Here is a 24,140-nt window from a genome sequence, read left to right on the forward strand (position 1 = left end):
ATGCCATGCCATGTGTTTTCCCCTCTCTTCCCATAAATATCAAACTTCATTTTAGCATCTGTGTTCTGGATCTAGGAATGTGTGATGTGACCCGCAGCTCTGTTTGGTCTCTCCTTCCCCTGTGTGATTGCAATTTCATGCTAAGGAGAGAGTTTCATACTTTCATAGAGGAGGGTCTGGCTTCTGCCTCATTCCTCTACTTTTTCTAACATTTGAACATTTCGTTAGTTTAGTTATATTTCCTTTTCACTTAGGGCTTCACTCCCTAACATTTTGGAAAACGTAGTTGCAGGACATCACAACCAGAGCACTGAGCCAGTCAAGTCATTAGTAAGTTCAGGCAGGAGCTATTTTGAAGAAACTTACTAGATTCATGAGCTGTTTAAGGGGAGGGGGTGGAAACAGGAGGTCTGGGATGTGTTGGCTCATCATGTTGTTTCCATTTTCCTCCTGTCTTTTGGAAGAACCAGAAAGCAAATTTCTAGTTTAAAGCCCATCCCATGTGCTGCATTTTATAAGTTATTGTTGCTAAATGATTGGGAACTGTCCATCACCAGCAAGAGAACTTTCAGTTTACTTAAGAAATTGCACGTGTGACAAAGGCAGCCGCTGGAGTGTGGTGGCCGCTGTGAATAGAGGGAGGGAAGGCAATTAGTTGCCGTGTTGTTGGGGCTTTTTACTTGTCAAACTGGAGTCTCGTTGCTTTTGTTATTGCCATGTAAAGGGAAATCGTGGGGTTTTGTTTTGGTATTAAGGCCCTTAAAGCTTGCTGGCTGACACTTTGCACGGGAAGGCCAGATAAGTATAGAAGAGGGGGAATGGGCGGTAGTAAGAAAAGAAAATTGTTAGAATTCTCTCTCTCTTGATTATATTCCCGTAAATCTTTCCAAATTCTCGGTGTTGGATTTTGTTGTTGTTGTCTTTTTTAATCCATATTCATTGCAGATTAAGCCACTGCTTAAAAACATACATCACAAAAATAAACCTGGAGCTATTCAAGGTGTCGCTGCATGAAACAGTGTCTTAATTTAAAAAAAATAAAAATAAAAAGCAAACTTTGTGTGAGTCATCCTACTATATATAGGGAAATAAATGTTTGCAACTCTTCTTTCTTCATGTCCGCTCCAAAGGTGTAAATCCCACATGATGATGGTAGCTTTCAATATGTGCAGTGTCTTTCTGCATTAACAAACTCATTCACTAAGGATGGTGGGTGATGGTTTTGTAATTGCTGGTGGTTATATCTCCTTTATGGCGTTTGCTTGCAGAGTGGTTAAACTTCAATACAACTTAAAAAAAAAAAAATGAAATTGTCCGAAATTACTGTTGGTGAACTGGCCACTGTGGATTGCACTTGCTACTAAGCCCAAATTTAGAATACAGTCCTTGCAACTATCCATCTTAGGTGACTATGTATCAGGCAATAATAGTCTACTTGGCGAATTTATAAGATGTAGGGAAACTGTCACTGTTGTTCATTTCACTGATGATATATGGGAATCCTTTTGGTCCTTGCTCAGGGGCAGCTAGTGAAAATACAATAGCTGTGGTGAACTTCTTTAGATGCTGAAACTCCAGCAATATGGAAAGCTCCTCTTGCATTTGTCTTCTACAGTGGGGGTCAGTTTAAAAAAAAAAATCTCTAACACTGGAAGGAGGGGGGGAGGAACGAGAGCTAATGGCAAGGACCTATAAAGTGTCATTTTTGTGTTACAGTGACAAGAAAATATACTTTTTTATTTCATAGCTCTCTCCCTACGAAATTTGTTTTGAGGGCTATGACAATCTTGTAGATAAAGTGACTGCTTGCTACACTTAGCTGATCATGCTCCCTCACGACCGGCCGTTGTTTCCTCCCTTCACTTAGTGGTACCTGTACAACCTGAGCTGTAGTAGCATTGTCATTGATTTCCAAGGTAACTGCTTTTTTAGCTGTCCTTAGCAGGCATACCTGAGCAGGAAAATCAGTCTTCCCCTCCACAACCCCCCTCCCTGACAGGATAGTGAAGTGGTATATTAGAAAATAGAGGAGGTTTTTCTAAATTTTGATATCCACAGCTGACAATTTAGAAATAAGACACTTTTCGCAGCCAAGATGACAGTGGATTTTGAGCATTCAGAAAGCACCAGGCCAAAAAACTGGAGACATCTTGATCTTTTAAGACAGCTTTTCCAGTACTTTAAGTGAAAGGGTGGGGGGGAGGGAAAGAAAAAGAGAGAGAGAAAAGCTGCAAGGAAAATAATACAAAGCCAGCACAATTGGCATCTAGACATTTGAAGAAAAAAGTTTTTGAGGTTAAGAGAAGGAAAGACAAAGCTGTTATGTACCCGAGGGATGCAATTTTAGTGGGAATGGAAGATTTGAGTGGTAAAGGAGGAGCGCTTGCCTCTGGGTTCTCTCTATTCCAGCAGTTCGGCTGCTGGCATCTCAATTTGAATTGCTGGGTGAGTAGCACTTTTTTGCGTGTGCGCGCTTTTCAGTCTTGACCACTGAACTTCTTATGTGACTCTTTTTTTTTTTATTCTGGTCCGTGCGAGGAGAAAAAAGATAAAGCAGGCATCTCAAGCTGTGACCTTTGTTAGATACTTTTTTTACAGTGAGCATTTTTTTAAGGGGTGGTGGTAGCATGACTTTTCAGTGACACTTCTTAATGCTGTAATAGTTGCAAAACAATGTGAAGTAAGACTCTGTCCACATACAAAGCTGTGCAATAATCCAAAGATGGTCTGAGGATTGTTCTCCCCCCTCCCCCCCCCCCTCATTTTTGTTTTGTGTTTTGGAAAGGGAGAAAATTCCTTTTCTCTTTTGGGGGGAGGGGGTTGGGGTGTGTGTGTGTGTGTGTGTATGTTATAGCTATTGAACAATGTTTAACAACAAGGGGAAAGTATGAATGTATTATGTGTATATTATATATGCAGTAATATTCACACGGGTAATATGACTTCACCCTATATCTTTCATTTAAAATTTTTTTCGTGTTTTTAGTTCAAAGCTTTCAGGAATTCAGTCCTGTTATTTCTTTTACTGAGAACCCTGAATGTGAAAATTCTTTGTTTTTAAGGGAAAAGGTTGATTTGAAGCCTGGCAGGTGTATAACAATTAGGATTTTTGGAAATGACATTATTCAACACTTGAGGTAAAGAATGAGCCTAAGTTTCTTTGGAAAGCGTTAAAATATTTGTGTAGTGGTTTTTAATCCCTTGTTTTTGTTGTACTTCGTAAAAAGCATTTACATTTTATAGGAAGGGATTCTTCAAAAACATAGCCCGGGCGTGTAAGATGCACATTTTAGGGAGTCCGTATAGAAATGATTCTTCACTCAGTGATGAAAGAAAAAACTTGTTTTTATTGAACTATAAAACAGAGTAGAATGTGCTTTGCTGCAGTGTTTCTATATTCATAATCAAAAGAACTCCATCGGTTGTTTTCTCATATTAGTATATATTATAAAAAGTACACCAGCCAATTTAACCAGTTGTATGTTCTCCTTAATTATACATGAGAGAGAGAAATTATACAGTTAGTGTTTTTAGAAAGCAGCCCAGTTTCACAGGAAGTTTTCTTTTCCTGTCTGCTGTATTGTCACTATCTTTAGGAAGAGGGAGTTATTTTATGCCTTTGGAGTAGAGGCGGTGATGACTTTCCCTTGATAGTGGATTTATTGCCTTTTCTTCTACGAAGTCTTGATGTGGTGAAGTGTTGTAAAGGTGTATATTCTCTTCCAGTGGTGAAAATGATAGTTATTCATATCTTTCTTCTTTCACAACACAATTTCTGTGAGACTAGTGAAAAAGCCCTTTGGCTTGTATTTTTAGGGAAAGCTCTCATTGAGGTTTGGGTGAAAGGCCTGAGACTTCTGTATAAATTCATTTCTTTCCTTCTACGGTATTTTAGAGTGTGTTCAAATTCTAACATACATGGCCCAACACACATTTATGTAAACGTTTAGTGTCTAAAAAATAATTGATCGGAGCTTAATTTCAGGCCATTTTTATGACTCCATTGTTTTCTTGCATTGCATAAAATTTTTAGCACATGAGCAATGATCACAGTTAAAAATGGAAGTGTTTTGAAGATGAAGTTTTGTCACTTGGTACAGTCAGATATTATCATTAAATAATGCTGTCTGTTAGGTCCACAGTGCAGTACATCACAATCTGTGAATTCTGTATTTTGAAAGAAATATGACGTCACATTTATTTAATCCATGTTTATCTGCATTAATGCATTTTGGTATTACTGAAATAGTCAAAAATGCATAAGGATACATACACAAGTCCTTCCTTTTATTTTAAGAAAGTTACTGGGCTTTTTAAGATAAAACCTACATTCTGGCTGTCGCTTTAGATACAAGTAACTGATCTCTATACAAAATCAATGTAGTGATTTCTCCTGCAGCATATGCCTAGTGCTGAAATATGTGTGATTTATATGTAAGAGGTGAAACTCCATGTGATGTGGCAGTTACAGGGACACAGTACTATGCGGTGGGTAAAAGCTTAATCACTGTACTGTTGGAACTGTTATGTTAAAAGTTATTCGTGCTAAGTAAATTGAGATAAGGTAGTTGCATGATCACCCATTTGTTCAGTCACTTCTACCTCCTCCCCACTTTTTCTGAATTCTAATCCATAGATTTCTTTTCTCTCCCCTTCTCATCCTTAAATTAGGAGCTGTGTTTTTCTTCTCTTATGCCTGTTTCAATTTCATTAGCCTCTGTGATTCACATGTCCTCCTGTTCCGGCCCTTATGCTGTTCCTTTTTTTTTGCTCGCTGTTAAAGCGGATCCTGTCTGTTCAGGAATCAACTACGGTATTTGAAGAGGGTGAAGAATATTTGCCAAGTTGGTAAAGGAACAATGTATCCTCTTTCTCTCATGCTAAGATAGAAAAAATGGTCTTTGGTTTAAAGGTTTTTTATATGCTCAGCTGCCTCAAACTTCAGGAAACCAAGCATCCTAGCCAGTGGCGCTCATATTGGAAATCTTCTTGTTTACCTAATAGGTTTTAATTTTGTGATGCGGTAACATAACGGTAAGAGAAGTCTGGATTTGTGTAGGCCATGATTCACTTACACGGGGGGTGGCTGATTCGTTCAAATGTTGTAAAGATTTGGTAGAAGAAATGCAACCGTAGACTTTCTCTTTTATTGATAAAAAATTGGGAATGAGCGAGGCAAAAATTGACTTTCATAAACTTTATGGGAAGCAGTTTTTGAAGGACCTCTAAAGTTTCTACTCTGTCTGAACAGGCGCTTTTCTCTTCTGACCTGGAATTACCGTAACTCCACATGGCCCAAGAACTATAGCACTATTTACCTTTTAAAAGCCCAAGCATCATTTTTTCACTCTCATTTTTTTTAACTGCTGCGAAAGGAAAATTAGCATCCCAGCAAGCTTTCAAAGCGAGATCAGCACTACAGTTCTTCTTTTAATAATAATAATAATAATTAATTAATAAGGCTTTACTAATATTTTAAATTGTTCTGCATAATACATAACAAGCAGTAGGTAGGCATGCAAGATCTGGTTTCCTTTCTTTTAAACTAGCCAGTTTGTAATTGTCACCAGTTCGGTTTCCTTTTTGTGAATTTAAGTGGAAATTTCCTGCGAATCTTTTTTCCCCCCTTCCCTTCAATGCATCTTCCTATAGGAAGAATGCAGAAAATGTCGAGTGTGGAGGGGTTAGCGAACATGTGATGCTTCAAAACTCAGAGAGGACTTCAAAAGGAAAAAAGAATTCACTTTTCTTAAGTGAATTGCGGAGCATTACAAGCCAGGAAGCTGTCTTTGTGTTTGTTTGAGAATTCAGGGTAGGCCAGATTTTGGAAAGCTGGCTGGTTTGTGCTATAGCAGGTAGACCCTTGTTTGTTAGAACAATTTTGCAGCCCCGAAGAAGCCATTGAAATAGAGAGAGAGAGGAAGCAGTTAGAAGTGCAAGAGTGTTTGTGGTTTGGGGGGGAAGGAGGTTGTTAGGGGGTTGGGTTTTGTCAAGCGCTGTCTGTGGGGGGTATTGTCCCTACACATGGTTGTCTGTGCTTCTGTCATCATTTGTGTGAAGGAAGAAAATGAGCCTTTTTTAGTAGGGAGAGTTCTGGTTCTCAATAGAGGCCTTGTCCTCTGTTACAATAGGCAGTTAGCTTAGGGCAGGACCTTAGGCAGAAATGAGCTACGTTAAACTGCGAAAGGGCTCAGGCCACTGTGTTTGCTATAATGGGGCAAGGGGAAGTAGATTTCAGGAGCAAATGCTTAGTCAGGTGTGAAAACATTCTTTTTTAAAAAAAATACATTCCAAGTCCAGTTAGTAGCTTAAGCAGACTTGATTTAAATCTTTATTCCTAAAGGAAATTCTCCATCTGTGGTTTTTTTTTTTTTTAAATCTTAGTTTAGTGTGTGTGTGTGTGTGTGTGTGTGTGTGTGTGTGTTTTATTTTGTTTGAAATCAGTCTGAATTATTGATGTTAAGGCACTTTGGGTTTGGTGCTACCTTCTGAAAGTTAATAGTGCCCAGCAAGAGCTGTTACTTGATCATTTTGAATAAGATGGTGAAGAAGGCAGTAGCATTTGTCTACAGGTGGTCTGATTTGCTGGGCACACTGAAATCCTGGGAGAATATTTCTGTTTGTTAAGACTTTTCTGTTGAGCTAGTTTCCTGATAAAAAGATTCACCCTTGTGTAAGACCAATCAGAGATCAACCTTTAGAAAAGACAGTTCTTTACTCTTTAACTGGCTCTCTGCAACTATTAACTTCTGTTAATATTTTACTGGTTGCAATCAGCATAGATTTAACAACAGCACCTGGAAAACACTCGGGCGACCAGGTATACACCTATTTTTGATGTAAACTGGTCCTGAATAAGTATCCTTAGCTGGCGGAGAGAGAGCAGTCCCTGGGAGGGCCTCGTAATTCAAGACCACTGTAGATCTTCTGCATCCACCCTGGAGGAGGGGAGAAGACTGACAAACCCTCTTCTGTGCTGCTTTTGTTTTATTGTACTAGGCTCATAAAGGCACTTTCAGACCCCATCTTTCTTCTGCAGAAAGGGAAAGCAATAGGGGAGTATTGAAGAGGAGGACATGGCAAAAAAGACAGGCGGAGCTATTGCTCCATTTGTTTTCACTATATGTTGATTAATAGGTTTAGAGGTGAATGGCAAGCTTTCATTCCTCTTAGGTCACCCATAGTGGAGGAAGGGTGGGGGGTCTTGGATATAAGTGCCTAATCAATCTTTCACTTGCCACGTTCCAAATTATGAACAGTATGGGGGGTGGGTAGGGGTGTCTAGGATGGTGGCAGAACATCTCCTGCAAGCTAGCAGAACTTGATGCTTTAAGAACACTTGAAAGGTTAGGGGTCAGCCAAGGGGGTCTTTCCCTATGCTGTAGTCACAGGAACTGTGTGTATAGAACAGGAAGGTTTTAAGCTTTGCTTCTTGCAAAAAACCCCTTTTGCCCTCCATCGTTAGCTATTCAATATATAATTACGGGTATTGACTAAGAAAACAAGGGAGATTCAAGATTAGGGTGCCTGGCTTGGTAGTTAGGCCAAGAAAGGCTTCTGCATCAAACAATGTAACAGCTACAATCCAAGTTCCTTAGTGTCTTAAGGAATTTTCTGTGTTTTTGTATTTTTTGTGTATCCGTTTTTACAGATGCCATATTAACCTGGCACAATAGATTTCCTGTTTTCTGTGTTCATGTTAACATTACTTGGAATATATACAAAGTTTTTAATCACCTGAGTCAAACTGTGCCCTGATATACTGGAATTACAGTAACAGAAATTTCGTATTATACGTTTTTATTTTTGCATCTCCACTAAAATGAACAAAGTGTGATTATTATGTTATCACTTGGGCAGGCAAGGATTAGAGGGCTGGGTGCTTTTAGTGATTGAGGAGCTATTAATCATTATACAGCTTATATTAGCTTCTTCAACAGATTGAAAATATTAATTTGAGGGATGTGTTACCTTCATGGCAGACGGTTCTACACACATATGTAGCTCTTTCATTTTAATGTCGTTACCATGCAGCAAAGACTAACGCACAGTGATTTCACACGCAATTGCCAGCAAGTTTCACCGAAATTATTCGGATTCTTTTTGGGGGCACCTGTCGGCATTTAATGCACACCCATTTTAACATCCCCACACCGTGCATGTCTCCCCAATCCACTTCAGTCCACAATTCAGCTTTGCTTTTTAATACTGAAGGTTCAGTTATGATTTGAGTCATCTTTGGTTAGACATTTCCAAAACCGTTATCAAATTCCTGTGTAGAGATTTAATTGTTGATTCCACGTGGGTCTAATTTCATCTTTCCTGCATCAGACATAGCCAATCAAGAACAACAAACTTTTGATGTAATTTGTATTTTATCCTCTTCCCCCCCTTCAATCCAAAACACTAAATACCTTGCTTTAGAAGAACGGGGGAGGAAGGGCTTCCTAACAGGTTCCTTGGAATGCTGTAGATGTGTATTTTGGGTTGTTGTTTTTTTCCTGCTGTTGCATACATTGTTGCTAATCTATATGTAGTGGTACAGCTCCACTTTTCACATCTGTCATACCATGAATGGGATGTTTAAAGTTGCTGTTTCCAGAAAAGAAATTCCATTTTCTCAGAATGGCTTTTATCTTATATCTTAAACTCTCCTGGGCAAAGTACTAGAAAATATACTGCAGAGAGCAATCATGCATTGACAAGAGGGGATGGGCTAAAATGATCTAATAGGTCTTTACTATCTAACTTTTATGATACACCTGGTTATAGCCATTGGGGAGTGTTAGGGACGGCACTTGTGACTCAGGCAGGGCTCCCATTGACTTCAACGAGAGAAGCAAGTTCAACATTAAACCTGCCCTGGCCCACAACATAATCCTGTCTTGTGCTGTTTTTCAAGGACTGTTATTTAATATAGTTCAGTAATGCTGTTTTTAAAGACTAGCTTGTTTAGTTGGTTTATGCATAACTGGCAGTTCTTCTAAACCATTCATCCCTTCCTCTTGCAAATCATTGGCTATCTTCACAGTGAGGCAAGACCCCTCCCCCTTCTTTTTTGATCTGCTAAATTCAGAATATTAAATTTAATACAAATGCAGAGAAATCTAGGTTGGCTGTAGTGTAGTGATACAGTTCCGACATGACTTCCAGACAGACACTGATTGTTTTTGTTTGTTTGTTTGTTTTGCCTTGTTTAAGATGCAACTGTAATTTCCCCAACCTCTCCAAATCCCCTCCTCCCTGCCCCCTGCCTCCTCCAGCATGATCACAGAGCTGGGAAGAGCCAAAGGCCCAGATCCTATAAACCCATCCTCGCATCAGTCGTCCCTTTGACTTAAGAGGGACCCAGTTGCATGAATGAAATCTATTCACCTGAGGAAAGGTTTGCAGGGTCAGGCTCCGACTTCTGTTTCTTTGTTGGTAAGGTGTTAAGTAAAATGATAATTTGTCTCTTCGTGCTTGACTCACGCCATTTTGCAGTTGTGTTGCAGGGGCTCTTGGAACATCAGAGCAGTGGGTGGTGGTTTCACACAGTTTACATGCACTGTCAGAGCCAGGCCACCACAGGGGCTGATAAGTATGCAAAGCCAACGTTATTCTAAATGTTGTTATGTTTGTCTGACCCTCCAAAGTTGTATTTTTTTTTTTTAATTAATCAGCTTGGGTTGTTTAGTGGTTTCTATCAAAAAATTAACCTTCTGTAAAAGCCATACCTTATTTTGTTAGCATACTGGGGTCTGGCTGAACGCTTTTCCAACCTGATGTCTAGCAGTGCCCTCCCAGTTGCTCCTCTGAGCCACTCTTACCAGCCACACCACGTGTTACCCAACAATAAAGATTCACAAATCTCTTGGCCAGTGAATTATCCCTCTTGTCAGGAATTATAATTCTTTGTGATCCGTAGTTTTTAGACGGTTGCTTTGCACAGAATGTCACATGGTGCTGCATGGAGAAGCCTGGTAGTTTGGACAGTGTCTGTCTCTTTGGACAATACCTAATATGACTTATTTGAAAACCCGTGCCAAAGTTTTCAGTATTGCCAAACTTTCCCAGGATAGTTCACTCTTAAGAACACAGAACTTTGTTAAGATATTTCAATTTACATTTTTCACATAAGGGGCCAAATCCAGCCCTCGGATGCCGTGGTGTAAATGCAGAGTAACTGTTGTGGTCAAGCGTTGTAGTCTGTATGACACACCAATGATCCTGTGAGCACAATACACTGAAATTGGCAGCACTGGATTTCACATACTAGCCATGATCTATGTCACGCAGCTACTATTTGGCATGTGCCACTGTGTGAAGAGATTCAAAAATTCAGTATGCTTTTTTCCCCTCCTGCTGTAGAAATTATCACCCTTTAACAAAAGTTGGAAATAAAAATAAATGTGCTTTTAAGAGATGCACAAAATGTTAAGACTGAGCTCAAGTAATATTTTGTTTAATACAGCGCAGGGAAAAAAATATCTGCTTGACAACTTGTACTGGCAAGTTTCAGTCTAGTGCCCTTTAGGAAAGGGGATTAGAATGAAAACGCTGACAGACCCTGGACTGTAGTGGCGCTAGTGGGCGCTGCTGGAGTATCACTTCTTTCTTTTAATGTGATTCCTTTTACTTGATGTTAATGCAAGCTGTTCCTTACTTAAAGTAATAAAAGGAAATGAAGACACATTCTAAAATGAAACTTGACTCTAATCCATTCATCATCTAATACTAGCCTCTTTATCTTTGCTGGTACCTAATCTGGTTAAATGTCCCTGTTGTAGGATTTTAGTGAAAATCCTCTGTGGGGAATAGGGTTTTTTGCAATTGGATTACTTGCAGTAAATGGTCCAGTAGTTCACTTGTTTCAGCTTAATTTTTTTCTTTGTGATCTTGTAAGGGTAAGTTACAGTTCAACCCGCTCTTTCTTTCTGTCTGTATTTCTTTCTTCAGAAAAAAAGAGGGAGAATAATTTTGCCAGTTATGAAAACATAACAAGAAAAATCTCATGATATATCTGCATGACTTTTGTGGCTTTTATTTCTTTTTTGGCCAAGTGAGTTTTCATTTCAACGTCTGTATCTACATTCCTGCCATTATTTGAAAATCTGCATGTTTTAGTAGCACAATTCATCAGTATCCAGTTAACTTATTAGTGCTATCTGTTGAATTGATAATTAATCAGGTCTCTTATAATATGCATAAAATATGCAGGTGATCATCTGGCAGTTTAGTGCTGCCAGATGAAGGGAATACTCCAAAATTATGAGGACTTTTTATGCAGCCTCTTTATAAAAGAATTGTAAAATGTAGACTGGTAGCTGGGAGAGAAGGGAAAGACCTTCAGGTCACTAAGCATTTGGGTTTTTTGCTAATTAAACTGGGGGACTCCGTCAGCATCTCACTGAAGAGCTTGCATGCATCACAGAGGTGAAGCGTGAGGAGTCGTAAGAAAAAAATCTACTGCCCCAATAGGGAGCACGAAGGGTCAAAGAGAATAAAGAAAGATTCTTACCCACTTACTTGTGAACAGGATGGGGGGTGGGGGTGGGGGGGAGAAAACTGCGGCAAAAACACGGAGGGAAAACATAAGAATCATGTTATAACTCTTGGCAACATACATTTCTTTAGATAATTCCCAAGGCTTTAGGGGGGATGAGTGTGCAGCATTGTTAACAAAGGGTGTTCCCCCACATCCCCTTTTTCTTTTGACAGTCTAACAAAGTGCCAGTTGTGCAGCACCCACACCATGTACACCCTCTCACGCCGCTTATCACGTACAGCAATGAGCATTTCACACCAGGAAACCCTCCTCCACATTTACCAGGCGACGTAGATCCAAAAACAGGTAGGTGGGGAGTCTTGTTGTGAGGGGGTTGGAGAAAGTCATCTATGTGGTTTGTTTTGAGGGGTGAATTTCCCATGCTGCAGTGGCAAATGGTTGTGAAATACGCTGAGAGAATCCAATTTGCTTTTGAATCACTCGCCTAAATTAGTGAAGCTTTAGATATAAACATGTTGGGCTAAGTTTTCATAAAAAGCCCAAGAAGCTGCACATGGAACGCTGGGCCTGCAGTCATCTAAGCCTGTATTTCTGTGCAGCAGAGGTGGAGCAAATAATACACATTTAGATCTCTGGCTGATTTGCAGGAGCAACGCAAGGAGTTAAACATGTTCATTCTGTGATCTGCACTTACAAAATTGCAGCTGGAATTTTAAAGGTGGTAGGTCGCAGCCAGTTTCAAAATGAATCTCTCTGATTCCCCCAAACCCATTGTTTCTGTGTCAGAGGTTCAGCCATTTTTCTCTTATAATGTTGAATTTCCATCCACCCGCGCTGCTTTAGTTCCATCTGCACACTTGCAACTTTTTCCCCCAAATGTAAGTCTACCCAAGTCTCAGTTCACCCTGAAGAGCAATCGTCTTGAATATAGAGCAATTTAAAACCCTGCCTAGATTTATTGGTCTTAGCAGAATAGAATTTCCATGTTATTCTAACTTTTAAAAAGGGGGTCTCTGTTTAACATGTGGACCCACAGAACTCATATAGGATATGTCTATACTCCAGTTAAACACCCACTGCTGGCCCATGTCAGCTGATTTCGGCCCAGGGGGCTTAGGCCATGGGGCTATAAAACTGCAATGTAGACATTCGGGCTCAGGCTGGAGTGTGGGCTCTGAGACTCCACAAGGCTGGCAGGTCCCAGAGCTCAGGCTCCAGTCTCAACCCAAACATCTACACTGCAATTTTACAGCCCCAGAGCCTGCTCCCCACGAGCCGGAGTCAGCTGACCCCGGCCAGCCATGGGTGTTTTACTGTGTGTCCTGCTACCGATAGTGTCAGTCTTCCTTTCTTCAGCCTCCATAGAGTTCTCAGTGGCAGTGTTTTGTTTTTGTTAATCCAAATCCCTGCTAGTTAATTAGAAGGCAAGTTTGAAACCGCGAATACATGTTAGAGTTTGTCGAAAGAATTGCTCTATGCTGGGCCTATCATATGCAGATAAATTATCTAAACCCCAGCTCGTGAATGAACTGGTACACTATTAGCTGTTGTTCACTTTACACACCGCAGCTGGGGCTTCCTTTTAATTGTACTTAATGCTAACTTTGCATGGCTTAAAAGGAGCCGTCTAGCCATCCCTGTAAAGTGAATGGCATAGTCAACCACTCATTTAAATAATGGCAGTACAGGGAATAGCTTTTAAATGGTTATCGTAAAACATATGATTAACGTCTGTAGACTGTTTACTTTTCTTCTGTGAACATTCTTTCAAGTGTGCAAATAGCTCACTGTATGGTTAAAGCTCAATTAATCTGTTTGGTTTTTGTAATGGAGAAAAAGCAGCGTCTGCATGAAAATGTCACACAGGGAGATTTAATTTAGAGATTAAAAGCTTCCTGGGTGATTTAAAAAAAATACTTTTTCAGCCATGAATGTAGTGCCCCTTCCTTTTAATGCTCTCTGTTTTAATTCTGCTTCTGCCATACTATTTGAAGGTCCCAGTCCTATAACCATTACCTGAGGAAGTCCCATTGACTCCAAAGGTAAGGGTTGCAAGATCAGACCTTATATTTGGAGCTGAATTCCTTTAGCTCTGAATATGCACAGCAACAGGACTAAAATATCCCCACGCCTCTTCTTTTTAATCAAGCACTAGCAGGACTCTGTCTTCTCACCTTCAAGATTTTAGGGTAGAGTGGAGAGACAAAACCAAATGCCTCATGCTCACCCAAAAGTGGGAATCACTTAGAAATATAATGGTTTATTTTGGAGGTTTACTCGGAATGGGGCACAAGGAGTGGAGTGGCTGGGGGCTCCATCCTTTCAGGCCTCTCAGAGAAAAATCCTGAATGATTGTGGGAGGGGACCGTCTTTTTGTTTGTTCTATTTGTACAGCACCTAGCACAGTGAAGTCTGGGTCCATGATGGAACTGTAAGGACTATTCCAATACAAATAATTAATAATGGTCTTTGATTGGTGGCAGGGTCGGAAGGATCAAACCTCCCCTGTCTTTTGATGAATCTCATTTACTTACAGTACAAAGTGGCCCATTCTGGCAAGTGCAGGTTAAGGCAGTGGGCCAACTGTTGGAACTAGTAACCAAAATCACTAGCATAACCATGGCATAGAAACCTATATGATTTTTCTACCCCCTTTTATTTCCTTTCCTGACCCAATATTTATGCCATTTCACTTTCCTCTTCCCTAGGAATTCCAAGGCCTCCGCATCCTCCGGATATATCTCCTTATTATCCGTTATCACCAGGCACTGTAGGGCAAATTCCCCATCCGCTAGGATGGTTAGTACCACAGTAAGGAGTTCCATTTTTTTATTTCCATTTTGGTTTTTTGACATGTCTAATTTTTAATGTAAAAATAAGTGTGTATATGTATTGAGATAAGTGTATTTGCCAGCTGCCACTTTATGATGTGGGTGAATTGATAACTGCTCAATAAAGATTAAATAAACCTGGGGCTCTGATACCAAGTCATATGGTATTAAGCAAACATGGGCACTCAGGCATCACTACACATATTGTCTTTAGCCAACCGATGGCCCGTGAGACATAAATTCATAGCCCCTCTGTTAAAACACTTTATAAATACATTTTTGCTGGATGTCTCATTTTTCACAGTCCCTGAGTTTGATTTTGTGGTGGCTGATGATGGTTTCAGCGGTGTGGTTTTTTAAAAAATAATGTCACCATTAATGTAACTCTGTAATTACAACTGCATTGCTCTTCTACGCTATGAGTCCCTGTTTTCCATGTGGGGCTGGGCAGAGTTTATGTTGGCTGGTGAAATGGGTGACACCTGGTTGAAAAGGTAGCAACTTAGGAGTGAATTTTTATTAACAACAAGAAAAATGAATTAGTTCAGATTAAAGGTGGCAAAAAAAAAAAAAAAACCCATGGGGAATGTCCATTTGTTTATTTTTTGCACACGTAGAACTTGCAGGGAATGGGAGTCCCTCAGATGAAATGCTGTGAGTCATTGGTACCTGCTGCCTCTATGTTGCCATCTCTGAAATGGGTTTATAATACCTCCTTGCCCCACAGTTTAATTGATTATTGTTTGTAAAGTGCACTGAGGTCCTAGAAGAAAGGGGTCTCTGCATTACAGTATAATTTTTTATTGCCATAAGATGTGTTATTCACATATAAAGGATATTTCAGGCCTCACTGATATTGGGAATCTCAGGCTGAGTTGCCCAAGGGCATGAGTACTACATTATGCTCTAGGTTATTTGCTCTAGCCACATAGGATGAAGTTCACCTCTCTTTGAGGAAATGGGATATATGTATAAGGAACTGAGTAAGGGGTAGAGGCCATAAAATTCATACATACGCCCAGACCTGAGGACATGAATTGGGGGTGGAGTGCAGTCCTTCCATGGTCTCTGTTCCAGCTATGAGGTGTCCCTGGTCACTGGATATGCATATGTGGATTCAGGGAGACCTTGACATGACCTGGCCTCAGTGATCCCTCCTCAGAAGCCCACATGAGAGGTTGTTTCACACACTTCCCCTCCTCACAGGGTTATGGTGCTTGGCGCTTACAGGCATGAAGGGGTCTTCACACTATAAAGAGGAGGGGTTGCAGTTCACCCTTGTGCTGGTCCTCCCAAAGGGGGTGAATTTCACCAGCAATGCACAGCTCTAGCAGAAACAGAAACCCAAGGCATTGTTCTAGCTAAACCAAATCCCTGTACGTATGTGGCAATTTCTCTCTTGCTCAATAAGCCAGCTTACATTTAGGATGCAGGCCCCACACTCGTATGCACTGGCTTTTTTTTTTTTTTTGCTCGCAGTGGCTAGTCCATCCAACCTGTATTGTTCTCAGGCATCACCTGAGTCTTGTGGATTAGTTGTTTATTTTAATGGAAGAGGTTTGTACAATAAAGAAGACGACACTCCCAACATATAAAATAAATACACTCAGCTTGTGACTGAAAACTGAAAAGTTAAAGTGAGGGAGTAATGGATAGAAATGCCCTCGTCTCTTAGCCATGGCCAGGTGTCCCTTTTTTCTCCTTTCCAGTGGAGCCTTATTGTGTCTTGGCATTTTGTGGACATACATGTCACCTTTGGGCATTAGATCATGTCTGCCATATGCAGGTGCATACAACCACAGGATGTGGTGGCCAGTTTCCTAATGCACGTGGAAACACTCACCTGCATATCAGGTTGGAGGTTTACAACCCAAATCATCAATTTACCCTGCTGTATTTATTTATCTACTCACAATTTTTACATTCTTTTTGCGGGACCTTTGTTGTGGGTTGATACCAATAATCCCATCATTTAAAAAACCGAATCCTTTTTTAGTTTAAACAATAATACAAACATCCAGCAAAGGTAGATAAGGGTTTTTATTTTAACTTCTCTACCTTTTTTGTTTCACAATCAGCTACTGGACCCACCTATCCTAAACTGGCCTGGTTATCTCAAATGGGTTATGCTTAAAAAACAAAACAAAATAAGTATCCTACCAGCACAGCTGATATATATTTGAAGGACAGATAAAAAGAACTAGCCAGCACAGACAAATCTCAATCAGAAAAAGTTGTGTGTCTTTCATGAGGATGCTGTTTTGCATGTTGCTGTATTTTTTAATTATTGTAATGAGGTGTGATTGTCTATTGGTTACCCACAATACTTCTTGGGGACTCTCCCCCGGTAACTCTTGTCAACACTTGTTAATCTGACAAAAGGCTACAAATTAAGCTCTGTTAATTTAATGTTTTCTCACCGAGATCTAAATACCGAAAGAGGCCCAAAGCGCAACTGAAGTCCTTTGATTCACTGTACTTTATTTTGGTATAAATTTACATTCATTATTGTTTTCCTTTGGATGTGTAGCCCTCAATTAGTGTGATGGCTCCATTAAAGCAAGCGAGACTTCGCCTTTAATTATTACAACAAAACACCTAGTTTCAGCTTGGGGAGAGGGTCTGTATTGACATAAGCAGAGGTTATAAAATTTAATTAGCCATTCCTATCAGATTTATGGCATTCAAATTGTTCTGTGTTTCTTTCCTTTGATCCTTGCTGTACAATCCCCAAGATTTTTGTTCTGATCAAATGAGAATAAAGCTTACTGTGCAGAGAGAAGTTTTTTTTTTTTAAACCCTTTTTTCTTTCTCTCACTATTTTTTTCCCCCTTCTTCTTTTCAGGCAAGGTCAACCAGTTTACCCAATCACAACAGGGGGATTCCGGCATCCCTACCCAACAGCTCTGACTGTCAATGCTTCCATGTCAAGGTGAGTTCAAAGTACTGAGGTCCTGAATCAAGGGCAAATGTAACTCCTCTTAACATTCTCTGTAGAGAAGTGTGTTTCATCTAGAAAATGCATTTCTGGAAGCATTTAGTTAAGCAGTCATTTCCAGTTTGCAAAAAACAGAATTGTCCCATCTGATGAGAAAGGGAGTCACAACACAGCCATTGAACTTCAAAGTTTGGGAGGCGGGGACTGAATTTTTTGAAGCCAACTAATTGAAAAATATAGTAGTCCATGACGTTGAAAAAGCAAGGAGAAGTCCTGACATGTTTTGCTTTCTCAGTGGCTATCATCCAGAGCAGAGCTCTGTGTAAGAAAGGGGAGGGTGTGGGTGTATTATTGTTATTCAGGCTGAGTTGGAAGGAAGGTTTATTGTGCTTTTTTCCCTTTCTGGAGCTCAAAACACTAGTAGTCAACATAAAAGTACCTCCCTGACCCTCTAAAGCTTTAGAAGTATATACTTCTCCCTCTCCCTATCTCCAATTAATTCCAGCTAATTTTCCAGGGGCTGCTAGTTTTATTTACAAACTGGTTGGCAGCACTATGTTTAAGTAATCACTAATTGCTCCTAATGATAGTTTTATTTTCTGTTCATCTGATTTTCAGTCTGGTTAATTAAATCGGTGGAGGTTTAGACTTTCCTGATGGGCTGAAACAGCTAATCCATTTTGATGATGGCACATAATTAAATTAGCATGCATTACATAGCAAGGTTCCACATCTCTTTCCCCCACTCCCCCCTCGCCTACATCTCTGCAGTTAATACATGCAGGTTAGAGTACAGAGGAAGATTTGAGTAGAGAATGGTAACTCCTACCTTAAGTAACAGAAACCTGTAGCCAGGGCTGGAGAGTGAGTGGGGTAACACTCTGTATGTGTTAAACAAATAAAATAAACTTGATAACAGAACGTTCACTTGTTGATACAGTGAATAAAAAGAGACATCTGAAAGTCTAAATTTGTATAAAAGGGCCCAGTTCTGGGGAAAAGCTGCAAAATAAGTGACAATTCCCATTTAGTCTTTAAAATATGTACAAAAGATTTGAAGGTGTGAGGTGAGGCAAAGTAGAGCTTGGTTTAGTTTAATTATTATTAGTGAGGCTAGTTTCTTTCTTTCTTTTGGGGGGATGCTATATTCCCAAGACAGGCCTCATGAAAGGTACCTAGTTAAAAAGAGTATACAGCAAATTAAATACATTATTGTGGTAATGGGACTACAGAAGTACAGGTCTATTATACTTATGGCAGTTATAGGAAATGTAGGATCCTTGCCCTGTTCTAGCACACCCTTTGATATTCATTGCATTCAGCAGCAGGGCCAGGACTTCTCAGAATTAAGTGATGGGTCATTATACTTTAAACACCATGGAGAAGCCTAGATTGGCAATTAAACAGCACTTGCTGACACTCGCTTGTGCCACCCTGTGACCCCCTTTAGATTGAGATGTTGGAGCTCGGGGCCCTCAGCCTGCTAAATTGGTAGCAGGCACTTCTCCTGACGAGGGCTGGCTCTGAAATCTGCCGGCTTCAAAGGGAGCAAGATCATGTATAAACCATAATGTGGGTGCACCGTGGCTCAAAAAATAAGGCAGGAATAGATGAAATGTTACAAGTGCAAGGGGGAAATGAGAGAATAATGACAAATCTAATGCAACTCAAAGCAGAATTGTTGCACAGAAAAATGCATCCCACTGCTTGTGCATAAAATCGAGGCAGGCAGATGACATCCAGTTAACAGAAACATGTCAACAGTGAAGTAAAGTGAGAGTGAGTAAGAGAGAAGCCCCTGAGACAGCCAGGAACAAAAAATTAGTTGTCCTTAACAAGTTAAGGCTCATCATTATATTCTGGCTTGGAGCCATAAAAGCAGACAGGGGTATATAATGAGCTGCTTAGAATTTTTAGGATGTTTATTGCAATTCATGGAATCTTGTCTGAAGAAAGGAATTTCTCAGGCAAAGGTGTGTGTACTGTGGGGGGCGGGGAGGGGTGTTTGCATATGTGCACACACGCACACACCGTCTTTCTTTTTATCTGTATTTATATTACACACACGTGCACAGACACATATATAGATACTGAGAAGTATGTTTAGACACATTTATTCTTTGTTTCGGCCCAGAAACTTCTTTTGCATTTTACCAAGTTTGGGCAATCCCTATAGACAGACCACCTTAAAATGTGTAGTTAGGCGCATGGTTTCTCACACGCCATGTCGTCTGTGAGTGCGCATATTAAACACACCCGCACACCTCCATAGGTGAGCCATGTGAACGAGTCTAATGTTTGCCCTCAGAAGCTGGGTAGTTCAGAGAAAAGGCCGCTACTCCATCATGAACTCACCCACATGTGCCTAGGCTCTTCAAGAGGCATGTCATGTCATGACTGCTCGGTTCTGGAAACCCTGCAGTACGTAGGCACAATGCTAGAGAGGAGTTTTGAATGTGTAATGGAAGCAGCTCTGAAATGTATGATGTGCCCTCTCTCCGGCTGTACAAACAGTGGCATATTCCAGTCTCTCTCTCTCTCTCTCTCGCTCTCTCTCTCTCTCTCTCTCTCTCTCTCTCTCACCACACACACACACACACTTACGCATACTCAGTCTCTCTCTTTGTCTCTCGCACCCACCCCTCCAAAGGCCCTAGTCCACATTCTTTCAAAACAGTTTTAAAAAGTGTACCCATAATTACCTGCACTGTGATATTGACCTTGCATGCTTATAGTGCTTTTCTGCCCAGAATATTCCCATGGGTCTTTGCCATCTTAATAGTCACACTTAATAATTAAGGACACAACTATAAATAGTTTATGAAGGGTTAATAAATTATTAATTTTTGTTTAATCAATTGTTAGTGTCCAGGGGTTGCTTATAACTTTCTAATAATGTCCTTATAACACCAACCAAATACCAGAAACACTATTAATAACTGCAGCGTGATTATCTATTGATCCTTTATTACCCCTTTATAAACTATTTATAAATTTATCCTTAATACAAAGGGTAACTAACTTAACAAACTGATGGGTAAACAATATACCCACCACTGAAAAGCAGCCACCTCTGAAGTGAAACCTGGCAATAATTTAACAGTGCGCTGTAACACTACACAGCAGTTATGCAGTGGCAGTGAAGAATACCTTTTGTAATGGAAATTTCAGGGGAAATTTAGTTTTGCAGAATGTAATTACCCAAGCTGGAATTAAGCCAACTCCATAGTTAGCACTCCCCAGCTCTGACCTCCATGCGACTATAAATAAATAACTGAACAGACTTGGGATATGACCCAAAGCTCATTGAAGTCAATGGGAGGGTTCTGTTGACCTTTTGGGTTTGAATTAGGCCCTTGAATCGTACTTTGAAAGCCAAAAACATAACTAAAAACTTGCAATACCAAGCTTCAGCTTAATCTCCTTTCCCTAATGCAGCTACACTTTGTATCTGCAGTTTATTAACTCAGAAGGAAGCCATTCTCACTATTAAACAATAAATAGAAGTTCCTGGCAAACACACAACCTCCCTTGGACAGATGCCACTACTAAAGTTTACCTATCAGTGATTATTCAGTGGTAGTTGCCTGTTGATAGAGGTTGCCACATCTTTGAAATGTAAAATATGATGGGCAAAATCCTGGCTCCACTGAAGTCACTGGAAGTTTTTGCCATTGACTGCAGTGGAGCCAGGATTTCTCCCAATATGTATGTGTTGTATGTGCATACACCTGCATACATGCATATAATTAATGCGTACACACACAGACACACACACACACACACACACACTTTAAATGGCTGCTTCCAAAATTTTGAAAACTTTTGAAATTTCTGTACCAAGTAAGAAAATGGTTACTTTTTAGGTAGGTTTCCCCCCCCCCCCCCCCTTTCATTTTTTGACCAGCTCCTATTAAACATTCTGCCCCCCCCCCCCCTCCCAAAAATTTAAACCAATATTTTTGGTTGAAATTTTGTTTCAACTGAGATTTTCTGACCAGATATAATATATTGTGTATGTGGTATGTGTCATTTGTGTGTGTGTGTATATATATATCTATAGATCTATCATAGTGAGTTCCCCTATTGTTCTTTGATTATTTGTATCCTGTTAGAGCCTTCAGCCCCAAGATCGGGGCCACAGTGCCAGACATTGCATAGACACACAGTGACAGACAGTCTCTTGCAATCTAGGTAGACCACACAGACAAGAGATAGGAGGGGGGAAAATGGCACAGAGAAATTAAGTGACTTACCCGTGGTTATACAGCAGCTGAGTGGTGGAAATGGAAAGAGAACCAAGGTCTCCTGATTCCCACACCAGTGTGCTGTCTACAATGCTAACCTGTGCAGAGAGAAAGTTCCTTTCCCTGCTCAAATGTTCTGTTCCCCTGCTGCCATCCACCTGTCTTTTCCGGGGCGGGGAGGGAGAGACCTTTTGCCACGAGAGTGGTTGAACAGTCTCCTTGGAGACCCATGCCAATGAGGGCTCTTTCGTACCAACAGTAAAAGTCAAGAATAATAAGCACAGTCTATTCCCTGTCCTCCTTTTCCCCTACCATCAAGGCCAAACCACCTTCCTTTTCTCCACCTCTTTCTGCCTAAGGCCTGAATTCCCTCTCCAAAGCTTTGACCACCTTTGAATTCTCCTCCCCTGTCAGTCAGATCACTCTTCCCACCTCTGCCATCAGACCCAAAACACCTCTTCTTCCTAATGATCCTGAGCTCCACAAGGTAGTAGAAAAAAGTCTTCAAAGCTGTACTGGAAGGTTATTTACCAAAGGGTTGCTCCATGTCCTTCCGTAAATGCAGTATAAAGTATTTAGACAGTGCATTCTTAAAGAATGTATTAATATAGGGTAGAATATTAACTAAAAAATATCATGAAATCCTGTTGTCACATCTCTGATCTTTGCACAGATTCATACTTAATATAGCAGTGAGTTGTATAGATTGCTGCAATATCAACATAGATATTTAGCAGGAAAAGTCATTGTATGCACACGGTAGAAAAATCCTATTCTTAGCCTATACAATATAGCTACAGATACAGCTGTACACATACCACATACATATGGAACTTTCACTGGGCCAAGATGCTCTCAGAACCCAGGCATTTACAAATAGCAAACATTGTTTAGAGAACACACAACTTTGTTTTCCAGCCCATTTTGGGGTTGGAGTTTTTGTAGAGTGTAAAATTCCCCTTGGCCCAAAGGTCTAGGCCAGATTCCATCCTGTGAACTCCCATTGACTTCAGTGAGGTTGCCTGAGAGAAAGTTGTGGTCATGCTTTTTCTTATTTACTGTGAAACCTTTTTAGACCACTGAGTAATAATAAAGCTAAATACTCCTTTGAAAGCTTGTTTATTTGTTGCTGTTTTTAATAGAAATTATCTGTGAATATGCCTAAAACAGCTTTAGTGTGTATATTTTATGGCCCTGATGCTGCAGTTAGATTCAAAAAAATGGACCACGTTTCCCTATGGATCCAGCTGTAGGATTGAGGCCTTTGTCTATGTATTTGACTATGTGAATTAGAATAGATATAGTTTCTCTACATTTTTGTAATTTTAAAAAAATGTGAAGTATTTTTTTGAGGTTTTTTTTTTTTTCTTACGTGGGCTTAAGCCTTCCTATGTAAACCTAATGGTTCAAAATTCACTTCATTCCCTGATCTTCCCACCCTCTGGTAAAGTAGTATATCATAGAGGTTAACCAGACACAAATAAATATATGATTTTCCTCCATCCCTAAAATGTGGCTAATGAGACATGTACAAGGATTGTCAAAAATGCATATAAATTATGGCAGCATTAATATTTTATTTTGCTGTCAATATGCAACAAAAGATGTCATCCTTAATTCTCAACCGGATTAGAACTATAAAAATTGGTTCACTAGTTGCCACTGGTAATTTTACAATAAAGTAATGGACTGCTGCTTTCCCTGCAAGTAGCTGAAATTCCACTTTTCTATCCAAGTTCGTCAGTTGAACTTGCCTTTTGTTAAAGACATTAAAAATCATGATGTCTCATGTCAGTAATGATAATGAAGGGGAAGATTGGTTTTAATGACATTAGAAGAATCATTATGTTTAATTTATCACTAATTAATGCTGCTGCTTTCATATGCTTTGTCTAGTTGTCATGTGCTTGTTATGTGCCTTTTTTTATGTGTGTACACATCCCTCCCCATTCATTCATTTTTATTCTGACGATTTACACAGCTTTCTCTCCTCTAGGTTTCCTCCACATATGGTCCCGCCACATCATAGTTTACATACGACTGGAATCCCTCATCCGGCCATAGTCACACCAACAGTCAAACAGGAATCTTCCCAGAGCGATGTTGGCTCACTCCACAGCTCGTAAGTTTTACATTCATAGTTTTGTTTTTAGAACAATCTAATTGCAAGGGAGGGTTTCACATGCAGTTTTTAAAATTCGGGCCTTACTTTGCTGTGATTTTATTGTAAAATATATGTGAACAGGTTTGATTGGTTTTTCTAAACGTAATTGACCATAATTTTATTGGACTTGTGTATCAAAATAATAATAATAATAATAATAACAACTTAATTCCTTTTAACACTCCTGAGAAGTAGGTGAGTAGCTATTAATATTGTACAGCTGGGAAAAATGGAGTATGTTAGTTAAGATGTCCAATAGTTACAGGGTCCAATAATTTTGTCTGCTTCTCTTTTAAATGCCCAGCTTGAGATACATAAGTGTATCCAACTGAGCACCCAGAGATGAGGGTACCCAAAATTAGAGGCTACTTTAAAAAAAAAAAAAAAAAAAAAAAAAGGGCATAAGTGACTTGCCAAAAGCCACAGAGGGAATTGGTGTTAGCTCTCGAATTAGAATTAAGGAGAATCTTGT

The 24,140-nt window shown here is 39.9% G+C and overlaps 1 protein-coding gene across 18 annotated transcripts in view; it reads left to right on the forward strand.

Moving 5' to 3' along the window:
• The window catches only part of TCF7L2 (transcription factor 7 like 2), a 202,342-nt gene that overhangs the window by 160,390 nt on the left and 17,812 nt on the right, over positions 1-24,140 (forward strand). For 8 of the 18 annotated variants that reach the window (XM_065407909.1, XM_065407910.1, XM_065407915.1 and 5 more), the window contains exons 5-8: positions 11,701-11,833; positions 14,197-14,299; positions 17,165-17,251; positions 23,486-23,626. In XM_065407909.1, coding sequence (XP_065263981.1) covers positions 11,701-11,833; positions 14,197-14,299; positions 17,165-17,251; positions 23,486-23,626 — 464 coding nt within the window. The remainder of the gene's footprint in view (positions 1-11,700; positions 11,834-14,196; positions 14,300-17,164; positions 17,252-23,485; positions 23,627-24,140) is intronic. The other 10 variants (XM_065407912.1, XM_065407913.1, XM_065407916.1 and 7 more) reach the window with 3 other exon arrangements.

The sequence above is a fragment of the Emys orbicularis genome, chromosome 7 (assembly GCF_028017835.1).
Source record: "Emys orbicularis isolate rEmyOrb1 chromosome 7, rEmyOrb1.hap1, whole genome shotgun sequence".
Lineage (NCBI taxonomy): Eukaryota > Metazoa > Chordata > Testudines > Emydidae > Emys > Emys orbicularis.